At 59.5% G+C, this 16,371-nt stretch overlaps 6 protein-coding genes across 6 annotated transcripts; 1 reads left to right on the top strand and 5 right to left on the bottom strand.

The window, feature by feature from the left end:
- Nucleotides 1-1,474: 1,474 nt before the first annotated feature.
- HRG_10817 (cyclophilin type peptidyl-prolyl cis-trans isomerase/CLD domain-containing protein) lies at nt 1,475-2,926 on the bottom strand (the record flags this gene model as incomplete). Its single annotated transcript, XM_044869287.1, has 6 exons — nt 1,475-1,532; nt 1,590-1,622; nt 1,701-1,795; nt 1,865-2,515; nt 2,576-2,789; nt 2,847-2,926. 6 exons carry the CDS (start codon nt 2,924-2,926, stop codon nt 1,475-1,477), a joined length of 1,131 nt encoding a protein of 376 aa, XP_044715636.1.
- Nucleotides 2,927-4,595: 1,669 nt separating this feature from the next.
- HRG_10816 (uncharacterized protein) lies at nt 4,596-5,093 on the bottom strand (the record flags this gene model as incomplete). Its single annotated transcript, XM_044869286.1, has 1 exon — nt 4,596-5,093. One exon carries the CDS (start codon nt 5,091-5,093, stop codon nt 4,596-4,598), a length of 498 nt encoding a protein of 165 aa, XP_044715635.1.
- A 3,262-nt stretch (nt 5,094-8,355) lies between these two features.
- Nucleotides 8,356-9,446, bottom strand: HRG_10815 (lysine methyltransferase domain-containing protein; the record flags this gene model as incomplete). The annotated part of the gene is made up of 2 exons (XM_044869285.1): nt 8,356-9,129; nt 9,207-9,446. The coding sequence occupies 2 exons, from the start codon at nt 9,444-9,446 to the stop codon at nt 8,356-8,358; spliced, it is 1,014 nt and encodes a 337-aa protein (XP_044715634.1).
- A 393-nt stretch (nt 9,447-9,839) lies between these two features.
- HRG_10814 (ribosomal protein s24e domain-containing protein) lies at nt 9,840-10,651 on the top strand (the record flags this gene model as incomplete). Its single annotated transcript, XM_044869284.1, has 3 exons — nt 9,840-9,922; nt 10,235-10,482; nt 10,572-10,651. 3 exons carry the CDS (start codon nt 9,840-9,842, stop codon nt 10,649-10,651), a joined length of 411 nt encoding a protein of 136 aa, XP_044715633.1.
- Nucleotides 10,652-11,379: 728 nt separating this feature from the next.
- Nucleotides 11,380-11,829, bottom strand: HRG_10813 (uncharacterized protein; the record flags this gene model as incomplete). Its single annotated transcript, XM_044869283.1, has 1 exon — nt 11,380-11,829. The coding sequence occupies one exon, from the start codon at nt 11,827-11,829 to the stop codon at nt 11,380-11,382; it is 450 nt and encodes a 149-aa protein (XP_044715632.1).
- A 1,227-nt stretch (nt 11,830-13,056) lies between these two features.
- On the bottom strand, nt 13,057-15,880 carry HRG_10812 (transcription factor atf21; the record flags this gene model as incomplete). The annotated part of the gene is made up of 3 exons (XM_044869282.1): nt 13,057-14,083; nt 14,153-15,556; nt 15,615-15,880. The coding sequence occupies 3 exons, from the start codon at nt 15,878-15,880 to the stop codon at nt 13,057-13,059; spliced, it is 2,697 nt and encodes an 898-aa protein (XP_044715631.1).
- Between the last annotated feature and the right edge of the window lie 491 nt (nt 15,881-16,371).

The following is a 16,371-nucleotide window of genomic DNA, read 5'->3' as shown; positions in this document are numbered from 1 at the left end:
CTGCGGCGCAGTGTCGAAGCTCCGCCAGAAAGCGAGGACCAGGCCGCCCGAGGACTCAGGCGTCTGCCATGGCGTGACGATATACGTCGTGTCTAGCAGGCGGCCGGCGCAGAATGCCTCTCCCCCTCCCACTGTCCCTTCTCTCCCCCGTGGATTTACAGGCCGGCTACGAGGGACCCGAGCGTCCGACTGGCCCGCGTTTCGTACCACGCCGACTGCGCAGTCAGCCGAGGTGCAACGTCTGCGGTACTGGCGATTGGGCCGAGGATCGAGGCTGCCGGGGGGCACATCTGGCTCCCCCTGCGCTAAGGCAAGTCATGGCGGCATTACTGACCTGCGCACGGTTCGACGACGTGGTTTGGGTCGCTGTCTTTGTGGTGAGGCGAGGGCCTGACGCCGATGCAAAGGAGCACCGGCTCCGGCTGCAGCAAGGAGACACCGACGGCGCACAGAGTCCCGTTGCCTGGCCCGACGCCGAGGTCGGATGAGAGATGGTTGAGTTGCGGCACGTCAAGTTGGCCTCAGTCTGCCAGGGAAAGGCGGACGCCGCAGTTAGTGACACATGCAACGATTCGCAAGCGAGCACCGCCTGGAGCCTCTGAGGTGCGTTACTCGGCCCTGTGCAACGAGCGCAGCGGCTAGCCTTTGCCAGCATGCCTCTGCAGATGCCAAACTCATTGATACGTCGGGAAACGGTGACGGTTTCAGCAGCACGAGAAAAGTAGCATTAGTCTGTATCACCCGTTTCCCAACGGCTGGCGTCTTCCTGTTGAAGATGACCGCGGTGCTAGATGCGTTACCAACTCGGAAGAGGCACCGTTCATTACGCTTGGACTAATAGAAAAGATCCTCGAGCCCAAGACGATGAGAATCATGACCCGTTGCCGAAGTTCGTTGGTGGCGCCCACGGCGCAGCCCTTGGCTTCATGACCCTAGACGCACAAGAAATTTGCCTAGAGGGCAAAGCAGATTCATCGACGGCGCCGGGGGCGCGATGGTTTAGAAGCGAAGCATTCGACGCAGCAGCGGGATTGCAGCGAGATCCTGAACGAGAGGGTTGCAGTTACACATTGGCCCCCTTGCAGGCTGCAGAACATAGTGCTAGACAGCTGGCAACTTTCCTTTGGCACGAGAGCCGGAACCGTTTGAGCGCACGGCGTGAGGAATGAGACAGCTGTCGTCCGACGAGCTTCTGCAGTTCCTTGACCCGTGAGGGATTGGACGAGTGCAAGACGTGCCATACGAGTAATGTGCGACCATGTCACCAGCAGCAGACACAGCTTTGACTCCGTACCCTGGTGACGCCCGCCAGCCTTGCCAGATGCCTTGAGCAGTATATCATGAACAGCGGATGGTTTGTGCTCCACCTGCCTGTGATGTCAACAGAGGAAGGGAAGGGGGGCGAGACAATGGCTGTCGAGGCGCCGTCTCCTTTGGCCCTTGATCTCGTGGTCCAGCACTGAGTCGGCGAGCATCACCGTGTCGACCGATACGAATCATTGCGGCGGCGGTCGTAGTGCCGGTCCCTGTCTCTGCGATCCAGATCGGCCTTTTCGCCGTCTCTCCTTCTATCGTTGCTCCTGTCTCGCCTTGGCGGGCTCCGACTCCGACTTGGCCGACGTCTCGTGGTTCCAGAATCCCGTTCTCCGCCGCGTGGACGTTGGTCGTCCCCTTGTCGGTCACGGCCGCCACGCTCGTGCCGTCCCTTCATCTCCTCTTGGCCGTAGACCATACCATACTTGTTGTCCGTGGTCCTGTCTGCCTGAGCGCGGTACTGTCGTCGCTTCTCCAGTTCCTGCACGCCGCCCCAACCCCCACGTGAGGCATTCGTTTTGCGCTTGTTGTTGGTGTCCTTTCTCCACACATCGCTCAGTCTGCTGACGCTTTGCGAGAAGTCAACGTGTATCCTCCGGTCGTCAATGAGGACGCCCTGCATCTTGAAATAGGCCCCTTCACACGACGACTTGTCCTGGTACTCGATGAATGCATACTGCAGGCTGTCGCCCGTCTTTTGATCCCGGATGACTTCGCAGCTGAGAATCTTGCCGAAGCGTCCAAAGATGAGCTCCAGGTCCTCGTCCGTCGTGACGGGGTTCAACTTGCACACGAAGAGAACGTTTTCCGGCGGCTTGACCTCGGCAAAGGGCAGATCGCCCATCATCTCCAATGTCAGCGCCTGGGCCTTGGCTTCTCTGTCGCGGCGCCGGCGCTCAAGCTCCTCTTCGTCGAAGCCGTCATCTGCGTGCAGAGCTGCCTCGTCGGCGATTCGAATCGTCTTGGCCTGCTCTGCCGTCGGGGGCGGACTCGAGCTGGGCTCTCTCAAGCCCGGGGGGTCTGGATAAGGGTCGTCGAGCACGACGGTATGCTTGATGCGGATGTCGATGAGGGGGTAGCCCTTGTCGTCGACGATGGCCTCGTTGATCTTCTCCAAGGCATCGAAGCCCTCGACAACCTTGCCGAAGATGGCAGCCCTGCCGTCCAAGTAGTCCGTGTCCTCGCCGAGGGTGATGATGAACTGCGAGCCCGCGACACGCGTGTCCGGGTCTGCGGTGAGCGGGGCCGTGGCCATGCTGACGGTGCCTCGTTCGAGATGCTTGAGCTTGGGGTGGAAGAAGGCGGGAAAGGTGCGAAGGGATGGGTCCGTAGAGACGTGGCCCCAGATGGAAGAGCCGCCGTCTGATTGTTGGGACAGGGGGCCGAGAGGATCACCCGTCTGGAAGGAAAAGTTCTTTTGGACCGAGTGCACGGGGGAGAAGTTGTAGTATTTGGCCTTGCACAGCTTCAGGAAGCTGGGGCATGTGTTAGCCGGCGGAGTGGCGAGGGAAATTGAGGGGAGGCGTGTTTACTTTTCGCATAGCTTCGGCGCATGGTCGACGAGCAGGTCGATGACGATGTCGCCGACGCTGGTCTCGAGCAGGACTGACATGGCGGGCGTCGGCTGCGAGCAGTCGTTTCGAGGCGCGTTTTCAGGCAGTCGTTCGTGACAGTCGTTTGGGGCAGTCGTGTGCTAGCAGCCGGTGATGACGGGTATGCCGACGAAGAGGTCGTCGAGATGAGCAGAGAAGGACGACTGCCGACAACGTCTGCAAGTCGATCCCTACCAAGCTAGCTTTCCCACGTGCGCCGCAGGGTTTATGCGAGCGCGACGAGGAGACGACTTGCCGGCGCATAATAGATATTCCGACCCGAAGGGCTCTCCGTCTCCTATCGGCAGATGGAATGACGACATGTTTTAGCTTGCGGCCAAGTGCGGCAAGACACGGCATATGCAAGCCATTTCTCGCGCAGCCTCTTCACTGTCTTGATTGTCAATCCCGTCAGCCGCCATGTGGCCTTTGTTGAACCCGTACCTCACGACGTCGCGCCCGCTCCGGGGTACTTTGATGGTCGCGTGCCCTTGTGCCTGTGCCTGTGCCTGTGCCTGTGCCTTGCCGCTGTCGCATTTTCCGGGAGCAGATCAAAGATCAACGAGGAACCCTACAAATTAAGCAGAAATGCATCATGTGAAACCGCCCACGGCACATATACCTAGGTCGGCACACCCGCCCGGAATGCCCTTTGCCGGCAGAGTGCCTGCTGCAAGTATCGATTTCGCCACCCATTACAGGCAGCTGGCGAGGCACCGAGGGCATCCAGCGCGCCTCCCCACCAACAGAAAGTGGAGCGGCAAGGTCATTGTGCAAAAGAACCAGGATACCATTCCGAGGCACTCGCACCTCCTCCGCCTAGCCATATGTAGTCTGCCGAGCGTTCGTCCTGTCACGGCGGGAGTAGTAGTTTGTGCGGGGGAAGTGGCAGAGACCAATGGCCAAGGTCCGTGGGCAGTCAACGGCACACATCCCCGTCTCTTGGCAAAGGCTTGACGCCGGAGCCAAGGTTGACGCCGGAGCCAAGGCCAGGGTCCCGTCCGACCGACGAATGACAGGGAGACACGCCACACCGCAGTGCATCGGGCGTCTGGGTTCGCGAGTGTGTCTGTGTGTGCGCGTCTCGGGTCCTTTGTGAAGCCCTCTGTACATACGGATGCTGCATTGAGTGCAACGCTCTACAGACTACACCCAGGGCTTTCATGTTCTAGAGCCACAATCATGTCTGCGGACGTGCATGCGGGGCGACAGATAAGGGCTGCCTCGTGTGCCGACGCGTATGTGTGCTCGCATGCGTCTTCCATGCTCGCTGGCAGGCAACCCGTGCATGGAGATATTGGAGGGAACATTACAGAAACTTCGCAGCTGAATTGCGCTGGTATCGATAGATTTTGCTGCTCCACAAGCGTGAACAGCGTGCTGTATGATTCAGTACACCAAAAACCATGACGGACTCAACGCCTAGTCGCCTTTTCCCAGCCGCTTTCATGCTCGCTTTCTGCAGACAACCAGCCTCTCTCCAGGCTTTCCGTGCATGATATGCCCAGGATGTGCATACGGTGCCGACGAGTGACCGAGTGAGAACAAAAAAAGTACATGAAACATGCGCCGACTTTTGCTCATGCCAGTGGTGATTATGATGATTATGGGAAAGGGAATAAGATAGTAAAACGCTTTTTGGGCTTGCTCACGCCGCGCTCGTCGTCGACAGTTAACTGTCGTATCAAATCACCACTCAGCCCCGGGACAGCCCCGTCTCCGACGTCCGGACCGGAGTTCTTTTTCCGTTTCCATCAGGCGGGCCTGGGCCCACATGCGCATTGAGTTGTCGCCGCGGACCGTGTCGGTGTTGAGGAGCTCCGTCAGGGCGCGCTTGATGCTCTCGTTGAGGGCGAACAGGCGCTGCTCCTCGGCCGAGATCTCGTGCAGCGTCTCCTCGTCGATAATGGTATCGAGGGCGACGGGGCCGCATACAGGTTTCCGCCACCCGCTGCAGCGCGCCCTTGGCCTTGTGTGGTGCCGCCCGCTGGTGCGGGACGGCAGGTTGGGCGATGGTGGGCTGTAGGAAGACGAGGAGCTCGAGGAGCGGGTGGAGATGCTGCTGACCGAGGACTGGCGGGGACGTATTTGCTGGAGGTGGGTGGAGAGCTCCTCGTGTTGTTCCTGGAGAAGCATGTATTCTTCCAGGGCAAAGACGCATTCGGGCACCTGGTCCGGAGACAACATGTTGGCTAGATGTGATGAGGGGTGGAGAGTAGAAATGCCCAGTGTTTGGCGTCGAGATGGCGGCGGTAGGACACAGAGCATCTGTGGCGGGCAGTTGAGGCGCCGAAGCCAAGGCCAGTTCGAGCTGTGCAAGTTGTGAAAGGCTGAGAGAGACAAGTTGGAGTTGCTTAGCGATTGAGAGACGGCAGCGAATGTTATGGTCTTCTGTTGGTGTGGAAGCGGGACGGGATGCCGACGTCAACGGATCGATCAAGCAGGCAGATGGAATCGGCGCCGTGATGAGACGATAAATGTTTGTGAAGATTGCGGAGGAGAAAGGCGGAGCAAGAATGGCAGGACGATGCAACGGCAAGAGTCTGGAGGTGTGGAGAGGCGGGGAATAAAAGAGGAGGAGGAGGAGCAGGAGGAGCAGGAGCAGGAAGCTAGCGCAGAGGGTTAGTTGCAGGCGCGAGTCGGCGGCGACGGGAAACGAAGGCAAGTCAACCGGGGGTGGGTGATGCCGAAAATAGAAGAGGTCGAGGGGGAAGAGTGGATGGAGTTGAGCTGATAACGTGGAGGAGTGAAGAAAGGAGAAGGAAGATGATCCTTTAGATTGCCTTATTTCTTGCTGAATGAAGGACGGTGACGACACGGGCAAGGTGGTTGCGCAATCAAGGCCACGACAAAAGGGCAAGGACAGGGGGCCGAATTCGGACGATTGGGTGATTTCAGTTTGTTGGGCGCTTCGCCGAAGGAGAGGATTTGATTTTGGTCGTCCACAACGTGCACAACGTGGTGGAGAAGACGATGGATTTGGCCACGGAGCAGGAGGGTGGCATCGACTTGTTGAAGTAACTGCAGCAGAGCAAATAGCGCCCTCCCACGTCGTTTGTAGTGGATGGATGGCGCCGGCGGCACCGGTGGGTGGCGGAGAGACGGCCGACAATGGGTCCACCTCCAGGGCAGTCCGTGGGGGCTGTGCCGCTGTATCTGCTGTCGCCACCAGGGCTTGAAGCGAGATAAGGCAGAGGTACTCCGTACCGCGGAATGCTCTTGACGCCCTCTCGACGCCCTCTTGACGCCGCTGGAAGGCGAAAGCTGCGCCAGAGCCGATCAATTGGCGGTCGGGCACAAGTCGTGCAGCACAGCGGAGAAGCAATGGCTGTTTGCGGCGCTCGTCCCTATCGTCGTCGTAGCGTGGCAACGTGCAGGCGAGCAGGAAGAAAGTTTGACAGATGATATCGCCGACCATTCAGGAGTCTCGATGCAGCTGCGCCGAGTCGGGTGCGGCAGGCGGATGTGGCGCTGAATTGACTTGACTGACGGCCCGGTCTCTTTGCTTCGAGCAGCAGCAGGAACAAGATAAAGGTCGATTTCTCGAGAGACGCCGTAACGCAGCAGGCGGCTTATTAACAAGTCCCTTTTTTTTGTTTACCTCTTCCCACTCCTCTCCGACGAATGTGCTTCCAAAGGCGAGGTCCCCCTGGCCGCGAGAGCTTAATAAAATGGAGCCTTTTCGGACTGTTGCATGTAACTCGACTGCAAGGGGCGGTGGAGGCGATACCGTGGATGATGATATGAGCAGATTGCCAATTTCAATGGAGGGGCCTGATTTGTTTTGGGCAGAGTGGAAGGTATAAGTCGACGGTGACTGAGAGACCGGATTGCAAGTTGAGGCCATCTCAGTTCTACAGTAAAAGCCTTTTCCGGCGGACTTGGCACTGCTATTTGTATGGCTTTGCATCTGCTAGGCCTTGTGCAGCAGCCAAATGCGGGGGGGGGGGGTTCAGAGTCAAAATCGAGATGCAACCATCGGATTCCTTCCTTCCTTTACCCCAATGGAGTAACACTGCCTTTGCTGAAGCTTCAAACGCTCTCCTCCTCCAGCCGCCCTCAAAGCCATCGCCTCCTCCTCCTCTTCCAGGGGCACTCACCCTCTCCCGCGCGCTGACGTCGTGCCGTCTGCCAGCCCGCGCACGGAGCAGCATCCACCACCGTCCTGCTCGTTGCTTCATCCCTGACAGGGCCCTGACAGGGAGGAGGCACTTGACAAGATTGCTTGATCGTCCCCCGCACTGTCCGCCCCGTGGTGTGCGTGCTGTGTTGCGTCTTACCTGGTGATTCATCCGGAGTCGCGAGACAAAGTCTCGCCATGACGACAATGCCTTGCTGAGTAGCGAAGTCGACATGTACAGTATTTGCTCCTTGATGGTGCAGAGATGCGCATACCTATTGTGATAACTCACTTCGCACCAACAGCACCGGCAACCCAACCCAATCCGACGCAAATTCATGTGGCCTTCTGACGTTCGGCAGTCAATGTACAGTGCCTACAGTATCAACCAAGTCGTCATGTCCACGTTCCGGGCACAGAAAATGGCTACGGTAGGCCGCAACAAGCCTGTCTCGCATGCAAAGAATGCGCCATCTCAAGCTTCCGCAGCATCGGATAATATATTACAGAGTATTCATTTGTACAGTACAGCGGCCCAAACCATGGGTAAATGAAAAAGAATCGAGACCATTCTTTGCCTCCTCGACTTTTCCCCACCACCCCCCCCCTTCCTTCAACTCTCCCCGTGGCCACGCCTCCCTCCTTTCCTCGCGCAGAGGTCGGACCTCGAGCCCATGACTTCATCCGCTCAAGCTTCTGCTCCACCGCCGGGAGTCCGTGCCACCACGCTTTCCACCTCATGGCTCCCCCATCACGATTCCAGGGCGTCTTTAGGCTGAGTTCTACATGTGCTGGTGCTCGTACAGTATCGACATACGGTATAAAGACATTCTCTCTGTGCAAGGGAGGAAACATTGGCCTTAATGCTCTCCGTTGGCTTCATACTGTGATCTACTGCACATCTGTACGCAGAGTCCTGCGGCTTGCTTATTCTGCTACGTCTCGTGTCTCCGCCAAACGGGGCCCCGCCGAAAAAGCCCCAGGACAAGCCAGTTTGCTGGACCAGACCGCTTCGTACCGGATCTCGCATGCATTCATCGCCAGGGGGGGCCCTCACGGTGCTTACGCAAGCCCGTCGAGCGGCACTTTAGATGAAGTCCAGTCGTTTTGCTATGACGACACGCGTCCTAGCGGTATGACCTCACCCGGCCTCGCGTAAGATGCCCTCCTCGATCGATTCCCGTGCGCGCGCCCAGGCTCTTTTGCGGTGGCGAGGCTGCTCGTCGGCGAAATCATTGGCTCGCGCTACGCCGGCCCAAGCAGCTTCGCGGGAGTGTGATACGGGGCCAGGCACGTGCACGCATATGGATGCAAACAAGCCAATTTGAATCAAGCCCTGGATACCCTGCAGATTCGAATGGCAACCTGGTCGGCGTAGAACGGCCCGTCTTGCTGCTGTCTGGGCGGCACCGGGAACCGCAGATCTTCGACGTCGAGGCTGTTGCCGTGACAGGCACCCAGGAACACCGCAGAGGTGTGCTCGTTGCGTTGTGTCGCCGATATGTACGCCTCGACGCCGGGATACAGCCCCAGGAGATACATCAGGGTCTCGACCAGCGCTGGGATCATGCTCCGGTCGTAGGTAATGTCGGCGCCGAGTATGACATCTACAGGCGGCCCCCCGCTCACCTGCCCGTCCTCGTGGCCCCACTTGATGTTTTCGAGGCTAACGCGCGCCGTGTCTTGAACGTGGTTAAGGGCCATGTTGTCGGCAAGGTTGCTCATGACGTCGTCAGACCCATCCGAGGCGATGACGTGAGCAGACGACAGGTACTTGGCACACAGAATAGACAGATAGCCCGTGCCCGCGCCCAGTTCCAGGACGCGTTTGCCAGCGACAACGCCTGGATTCAGGCACAGATACTGGCCGAGGTGAAGCGCCGCCTCCCAGGTGCGGAGCCCCGTCGTCCCGGCCGCGGATATGAGCGCGCGCTTCTCCAGGAGGGTGATGCCGGGTGCGTTGCCGTCGCCACAACGGGATGCGCAAGCCAACAACGGAAGACGGTAGGTGACGTGGCACCTTTCCTGCACCGACGCCTCCTCGGGGGGCAGCGGGTTGGCGAGGAGCAGCGCGAGAGTGGACATGAGGTGGTCAGAGACAGCCTTACGAGCAAGTCAGAATCAGGGCATGTCATGAGGCCTACGGTGCGGACCGGGGCGCCAGACTACGAGACACTCACATGCTCGTCCCAGTCGTCTATGGCAGCCTCGATCCGGGTCACTAGGTCCTTGAGTGTCTTGGCCCGGTATCTCTCCGGCGGCCCGCACCGCACCGCACTGTCTGCAAAGAGGCTCGCGTAAATGGCATCTTGCACCTCGGCCAGCCGTAGAATCTGGTCCGGGGGGTATTCCAGCTCTGGTTCCAGTTGGAAATATTGGCGGCAAAAGCGATCCACGAGCTGCGCCCAAGAGGGGGTCATCCCGGGCAAGGCGGGTGAGATGGCATCGTGAGGCGGCTGTTTGGAGCGGGATCGAATGTTGGAGTTGAGTCTTCGGAGAGGTACCGGGAGACAAGTACCCTCGGAGAGCGCCCGAGGACGTCCCGGAGCCGTGCTCTAGTGCACGTGACTGGGGCCAGCCAGGAAGGGAGAAAATAATTGTGCGGCCCCACCTCGCACCGTGCACCCACACACGTGCACGCTTCTGGCCACAACCGCTTGTTAGGGTTGGACCCAGTTAAGCGACACGACGGGTCGGAATTTTCGCTCTCCTGGTCAGCAGCACTTCGCGGCAAAGCCCTCTGCTCCCATCCACGACTTCAGACAACTCCTCCTCGTCACCACCCCCGGACGCACCAGCGCAACACCGCAACCATGGCGGACAACGACAGCCCCGTTACCCTGCGAACCCGCAAGTTCATCCGGAACCCTCTGCTGGGCCGCAAGCAGATGGTCGTGTGAGTTGCAGCCCGTCCCTTGAAGCCCGCCCTTTGCTCCACGACGCCCGCCGCCTCGTCGACCGTCTGTCAGCCGCAAGCCCGTCTCGCTCCACGAATTCTACATTGGCTGGGGGAAATAGTCACAATTGGATGGCTCTCGTCGCTTCTCCCTCGCTTCTCCCTTGCTCGAAGACGAGAAGTTGATGACTTGGCCATCGGGCAGGCGGCCGGCAGACGGTCGCGGGCAAACTCAGCAGGCAACGAAGAGGTGGCCAATCGGCAAACCAGGGCAGACTGAGAGCGGACGAGTGCTGACCCGCCGTGATACAGCGACATCCTCCACCCCAGCCGGGCCAACATCTCCAAGGAGGAGCTCCGGGAGAAGCTGGGCGGCATGTACAAGGCCCAGAAGGGCCAGGTCCAGGTCTTTGGCCTGCGCACTCAGTTCGGCGGCGGCAAGACGACGGGCTTTGCCCTCGTCTACGACTCCCCCGAGGCCATGAAGAAGTTTGAGCCTGCATACCGCCTGGTCCGCGTCGGCATGGCCACCAAACGCGAGCGCGCCAGCAGACAGCAGCGTACGTCCACTACCCCGGCCCTCCCACAGCCCCCGTGGCGCATGTCGTCGGAGTCTCTGGGTCGTGTGCTGACGGAGGTGGCGAAACAGGCAAGCAGCGCAAGAACCGACAAAAGACGCTGCGCGGCACGGCAAAGGTCAAGGGCGCCAAGGCGAAGAAGGAGAAATAGACGGGGCAAGTCTGCTGCTGGTCGTTGTAGAATCCATGGGTTTGGGCATGGGGCTGTGGCATTGGGCATTCTACGGTCCTACGGGTGCCGGTATGCCGTCGGCGCACGCGGGCTGGCCGGCGAATCACCTCTGAAAACAACTTGGGGCAGGGAGGGCTCGGGTCCCACGGTGTTCCTCGAGTACGCTAGCATGAAATCAAGGTGTCTGTTTTTCCTCGGTTTCCAGAGCACGACAGGTCCAATAGTATCTTGCCAGGAGTGCCGTCGGCCGTGACACGCCCGGGATGGGAGGGGTGTGAGTCGAGGTGGACGTGAGGGCACTCTGGTGAGGCCGGACTCGCAACCGGAACGAGAGCTTGTGTAAGAAGATGCATGTTGGTATGTTGCGGCATGCACTGTCAAGCAAGAACATGGCGCAGTGCCGACCAGCAGCTGGGTATCAAACTATCAAAGACGAGGCGAGGGTTGCCCTCTCCCGCTACATGCGTCTTTCCCGTAAACCTTATTTCTCCCCAGCCCGTGCCCTTCTTTTTCTCTCTCACCCTCCGACTCTCCCGAGCCGGGCCTTGGGACATGTAGGTGTCGTTTACCATCTTTACGCCCACTCCCGTCTATAAAGACCATTGCATTTCATAAGACATGTCATCATCATCGTCGTCTTCGATCATCAAGCAGCAGCAGCAGCCGCCGGTTCTTCTTCTTCTTCTTCTTCTCCTTCCTTGACAAGCTCAGGTCATGCCGAGCGCAAACACAGCCGCCAGACACGCCACGCCCACGACAACAGCCGCGGTGCTCGCCGTCTGCGGCGGCGCGGCGCCCCCCGTGCGCACGAGGGGCACGTGCCAGCCGCAGTGCGCCGAGGCGCCGTCGCCGCCGACCGTGTTGCAGGCGTAGTACGTCTCCTGGCGGAGGCCCTGCCTGGCCAGCACGGCGTCCTGGTCGGGCGCGGGGGTGACGATGGGGACGTACGGCGGCGGCGGTGCCGAGTCGCGCGCGAGCATGTGGTGGCGCGCTGGGTCGTGGGCGGACCCGAGGGCTGCCGATGCGGATGCGGGTGCCGGGTCGGGGGCCGTGGTGCTGATAAGGGCGACGGGTCCGGAGCCGGGGACGAGCCGCGCCGCGCCGGCGCCGGCGGCTGCGCAGAGGAGGAGGAGAGGCGGGACGCGACGGCGACGCATCGTGGCTGCAGGCTTCGAATCAAACAAACAGGCCCCAGCCTTTCTTTCGAGTTGCAAATAGGCGAGTCTCGGTGGTGCGAGAGTCAGGGTCGGCCAAGGCGCCATTTAAAGGCTGCAAGCTCGTGGTCCAACTTGCGTCCCTTTCTCGCCCTTGTTTCGCGCGTCGCCGTGGATGGCTGGTATCCTGTACTAGATTAACCGCCTCGACTGCGGCAGGACTCGATGCCGGGGTGAGTCAAAAGAGAGGGCGATGTTGCTCCGGCAGTTGGACGAATATAGCCGGGCATCGCAGCATAAATACCGCTCGCACACTACAGTATATATATATTATGTGTGTGTGTGCGTGCGTGTGTGTGCCGTGAGCCAGTCATGTGGCCGTCAACTCTAAAAACAGGCCGGATGGGCGCACCAGACATGACGCAACCCTCTTTGTCGCCCTCTCTGCCCTTTTCCCTTTCTTTTCCGGACCCTTTCTTTATGCGTCTCCACACCCTCGCTCTCTGTCCAACGTCTAGACCAGAGGGCGCGCGCACTTGGCGGCCAACCACCATGCATGCATGCAGGGTCATTCCGACGCAGAACCATTGGGTCGGGAGGCATGGATGGGGTGAGGCGCAGAGAAGGAAGCGGGAGAAAAAGAAAAGAAGGGCGAAGAAAAATCCAGATTCTGGGGCGGATGCGTGTCAGTTTCAAAGAGCTCGAAGCACCCACTGTGCTACTATGCTACTATGCACTCCATCGATAGGTGGTTCCGGATGCCGTACGTCCCTGGGAAGCTACCTAAGCACCGTAGGTATAGTTACATGGGAAGCCGGCTGTCTGTAGCGCCTGGTGGCCAATCCTCGCCACGCCCCATACGAACCCATCCTCTCCCGCCCCTTGAGTCGTTTGAAACCGAACATCCGAAACGCCTTCTCTTGGGCCCGCCGTACATGGGACTCTGTATAGCGTGCATAAAGCCAGCAGCATCATCATCAGGCCACACAACTTACCACCCGTCAGAGCGAATCATCCAAGAACAAAGCAGGCAGATGTCTTTGCAGCACTGTACAGTATCAAGCTGTGCGGCTCGTTGCGTGACAACAGGCCTCTCCAACTGCTCCATATGCTGCCGCTCAAGCCAGCACAAGCAATCATGACGACTCGCACGATGATCATCTACCGCCAGTAATACACGGCCAAGTCGGCGACCATTCCCCTGCCCCGTCAGTCTCCCCTCTCCTCACCCTACTTCTCCTCCGGCATCCGCACAATCTTGGGCTCCGTCATCTCCGCCCACGAAACCATCCTCTCGCCATCGTCCTCACCCTCGTCGCCGCTGTCCGCGTCCGGCATCTCGAACTTGTCGTAGATTCGCTTCCCCGCCTCGTCGAACATCTTGCTCCTGTCTTCGCGGTCCCGCATCGCCAGCAGCACGTAAAGGTTCGTCTCGTCGCTGCCGCGCAGCACCGTGCCCGTCTGCTGAACTACCATCGGCTGCCACCTCGTCGCCTTGGACATGACAATTTGCTTCCACGTAATCACCATGCCGTCCTTAGCCCCGCCAGCCTCCAGGTCGGCGAGGCTGCCGACATCGGCCGGCAGCGAGGGGACATCATCTGCCTGGGCCGTGGTCCCTGCGGCGTTGCGGCCCTCCGTCTCCGAACTCGGCGTCTTCCCGGGCGCCTCGTCCTCGCCCACTGCGCCCAGCCCAAAGTGGTCGCTCATCAGGCTCTTGATCCTCTTCGTCTGGCCCACGTCCTCCTCCATGTAAAGCCCCGAGTCGTCGTCCCCGTACCAGTCTTCGACAAACTCTTGCGACGTGCGCTTCCGCTTCCGGCAGGCTCTGCCTCGTTGTTGCGGGTCCCAGCGCTGCTCAAACGGAAAGGGGGGCTCGCTCAGCACCATGCCTTGGTGGCTGCACTCGACGGCGCGATACGTCACCCTTTGCCGCCAGTCTTCAATGTCGCAACCTGATGCAACCGAGGCATCCTCACTGGCCTTCTGGCCCTCCGTGAGCCGCATGTTGTTCAGCGGCCGAACGTCCTTCATCAACCCCTGCTTGATTTTCTCCTCATCGGCCCGCGTCTTGGGTGCCTTGAGTCCGAGAGAACCAAAGAGCAGTCGCCGACCGGCGCCCAGATCGACACGCGACCGCCGTCGGTCAGGTGTCGTGCTGGGAGCGTCCCCATTCTTGGTCTCCTCTGCGCCGTCGTCGTCTTGGGTCGCCTGGACATGTTGGCTGTCTTTGGCCAGGTCCACCTCATCATCAATCCTGCGTAGGAGCTGCTGTTTGCGTACTTCAAACGCAAAGGCCTCGTCCCTCTGAACAGCCGATGCTTGCCGGCGCTTGTCAGCACTTATCCGGGCCATGCTCCTCCTTCTGCGAGCGTTCCGTTTCTGCGTCTTTGTGCGGCCAGATGGCGCACCAGGCGGCACGTCTGATGCTTCCTTGTGACCTTGCGCTCCCTCGCGGCACGTATTTTGTGTCGCTTGCCGGCTAACCGAAGCGCCAGTGCCGTCGTTGCTCAAGTCGAAATCGCTTTCGCTCCCGTCGCTGCTGCTAGAGTCACTGCTACTCTCGTCATCGTGGCTCGACTGCGTGCCGATCGGAGCGCCAAGGTTATCCTCACTGGAATCGGAATCGCTGTCGCTCTCGTCGCTGCTACTCTCGTCATCGTCACTCGAGCTGGATAAGTCGCTGGACGAGTCCGTGCCATCTGAGGATGTATCGTCCGAGGCACCAATGTCCGAGGCAGTATACTCCGTGTTTTCCGTGCCCCTATCTGCATCCTCACCAGTTGAGGAATCGCGTAGCCCCTGGTCTGTACCAGCGCCCAATGGCGGATGGGTATCTGGTGGTGCCATTGCGACGGCTGCATCTTCTGGCCCGTCGCTGCTCTCGACAACCTGAATCAAGGGTCGCGAGGTGATAGACATCTGGCGAGCGGATTGATGGTCGGGGCTTCCCGAGCTCGGCTGGTGTCCGGGAAAGAAGAGCCTGATGACGGCATTTGCCATCACGTCGTCGAAACCAAGAGCGGGCTCGTGAGAGCCACTCAGAGCGTCGTACGCCTTGCGGAGGTCTTTGTGTTGCCGGAGAAGCTCTGCCTCAATGGCAATAACGGGTGTCTGAGGAAAGGCTGCCCTTAGAGCCACGATTCCATCCAGTGCTCCGAGATCTAGGCCGTTCGCAGTTGGGGCTGGCGCCTCGATGACCTGACCGTCCGACGTGTTTCCCGGACCATTCGCAGGCATGACATGGCCGACAGCCATGTTGTCGTTTCTAAGGTGACCCAGTTCCTCGGCTACCTCGTCCTGGTCCTCGCCCGACGCATCATCGAATTCTTCGTCCACATCCTCGTCGCATTTTTTGTCCAGACCTTGTTCGAGCTCTTCGTCTAGATCCTCGTCGAATTCTTCATCCAGATATTCGTCCGAGTCATCTGAGCCCTCTGCAAGCATGTCGTCACTGCTCATGTCTTGCTGGGCACGCTCCAGAAGTAGCCGTGGCTGTGGAGTATCAGGTAGTTCGTCTTGGTCATCGAAGTCATAGTTGCCGCCGCAGTCGCGCGCGGTACGAGCTCGCTTGCGAGGAGGCAGGTCGAGGGCCGGGCGATCTCGCGGGGTCCTGAGCCAAGGCCTGCCAAACACGAGGCCGTCGACGAGGTGTCTGCCGTCGGCGGAAATTTGATGGCGGCCACTGAGGCGGCGTCGCTTGAGATCTTCGCCGTGAAGACAGCGAATTCTAGGACCAGCAGCTCAGTTTCAATGCTTTCTCATAGGGGGTTATGGAATCTGCGCACAAGATGTGGTCATCATTCTTCAGGATGTGCGGAACGGGTTGAAAATGAAGGCATTCGTAGCTTCCACCAGTGCCGTCGGCAAGCTCCACAACGTAATCTTCGAGGCCCCATTCGCCGCTCTCGAGCGGCATCACCTCGTTGATCTGGGAAAGAAACTTGGAAACGGTCAAGTCGTGGGAGCGGGCGCAAGGCCAGATGAGCTTGACCTCGGGCACGCCATGGCGCTGCACGGAGACGCGCAGGCGGATGAGGTCCTGCGACGACATGAGGGCGGCCCTAGGCGCGATGCATGACTCTGTTGTCGCTCGTGGAGAGAAGGAATCGAGAAAGGACGCAGAGATGTCGAGAGAGGGTGGGCGAGGCGAGCGGCAAAGACGGAGGCGAAGATGGGAGCGAAGGGGGAAGTAAACGAAGGGAGGAGAAAGGTCATGAAAAAAAAAGGCAGTTTGCTAGCGGGTGGTGACGCGATGCAGCTAGCAAGTGCGCCTGGCTCGGCAGGTGCAGGCACCAAGAAGCACACCATGTACCCGTGGCCCCGCCAACAGGTACCTCTAAGTAGCGCTCTTTTTTTGGGCCGCAAATTCAGGCCCTGTCTGGCCGGCCATGTGGCTGGTTGCGGCCTTGTAGAATTTGCATCAATGCTCCCTGTATCAACCCGGCGCCCAAATTGAAGCTATTCATACCGCGTTTTTTGCTATACGCCCTCTTTGCAATGGAGTCTCTTCTCTCATCGACCTTTTCATCCCTCCAGGCTGCA

The sequence above is a fragment of the Hirsutella rhossiliensis genome (assembly GCF_020360975.1).
Source record: "Hirsutella rhossiliensis strain HR02 chromosome Unknown scaffold00017, whole genome shotgun sequence".
In the NCBI taxonomy this organism is placed as follows: Eukaryota; Fungi; Ascomycota; class Sordariomycetes; order Hypocreales; family Ophiocordycipitaceae; genus Hirsutella; species Hirsutella rhossiliensis.
The sequence above is the reverse complement of the archived record's forward strand: the minus strand, read 5'-3'. Positions and strand labels throughout refer to the sequence as shown.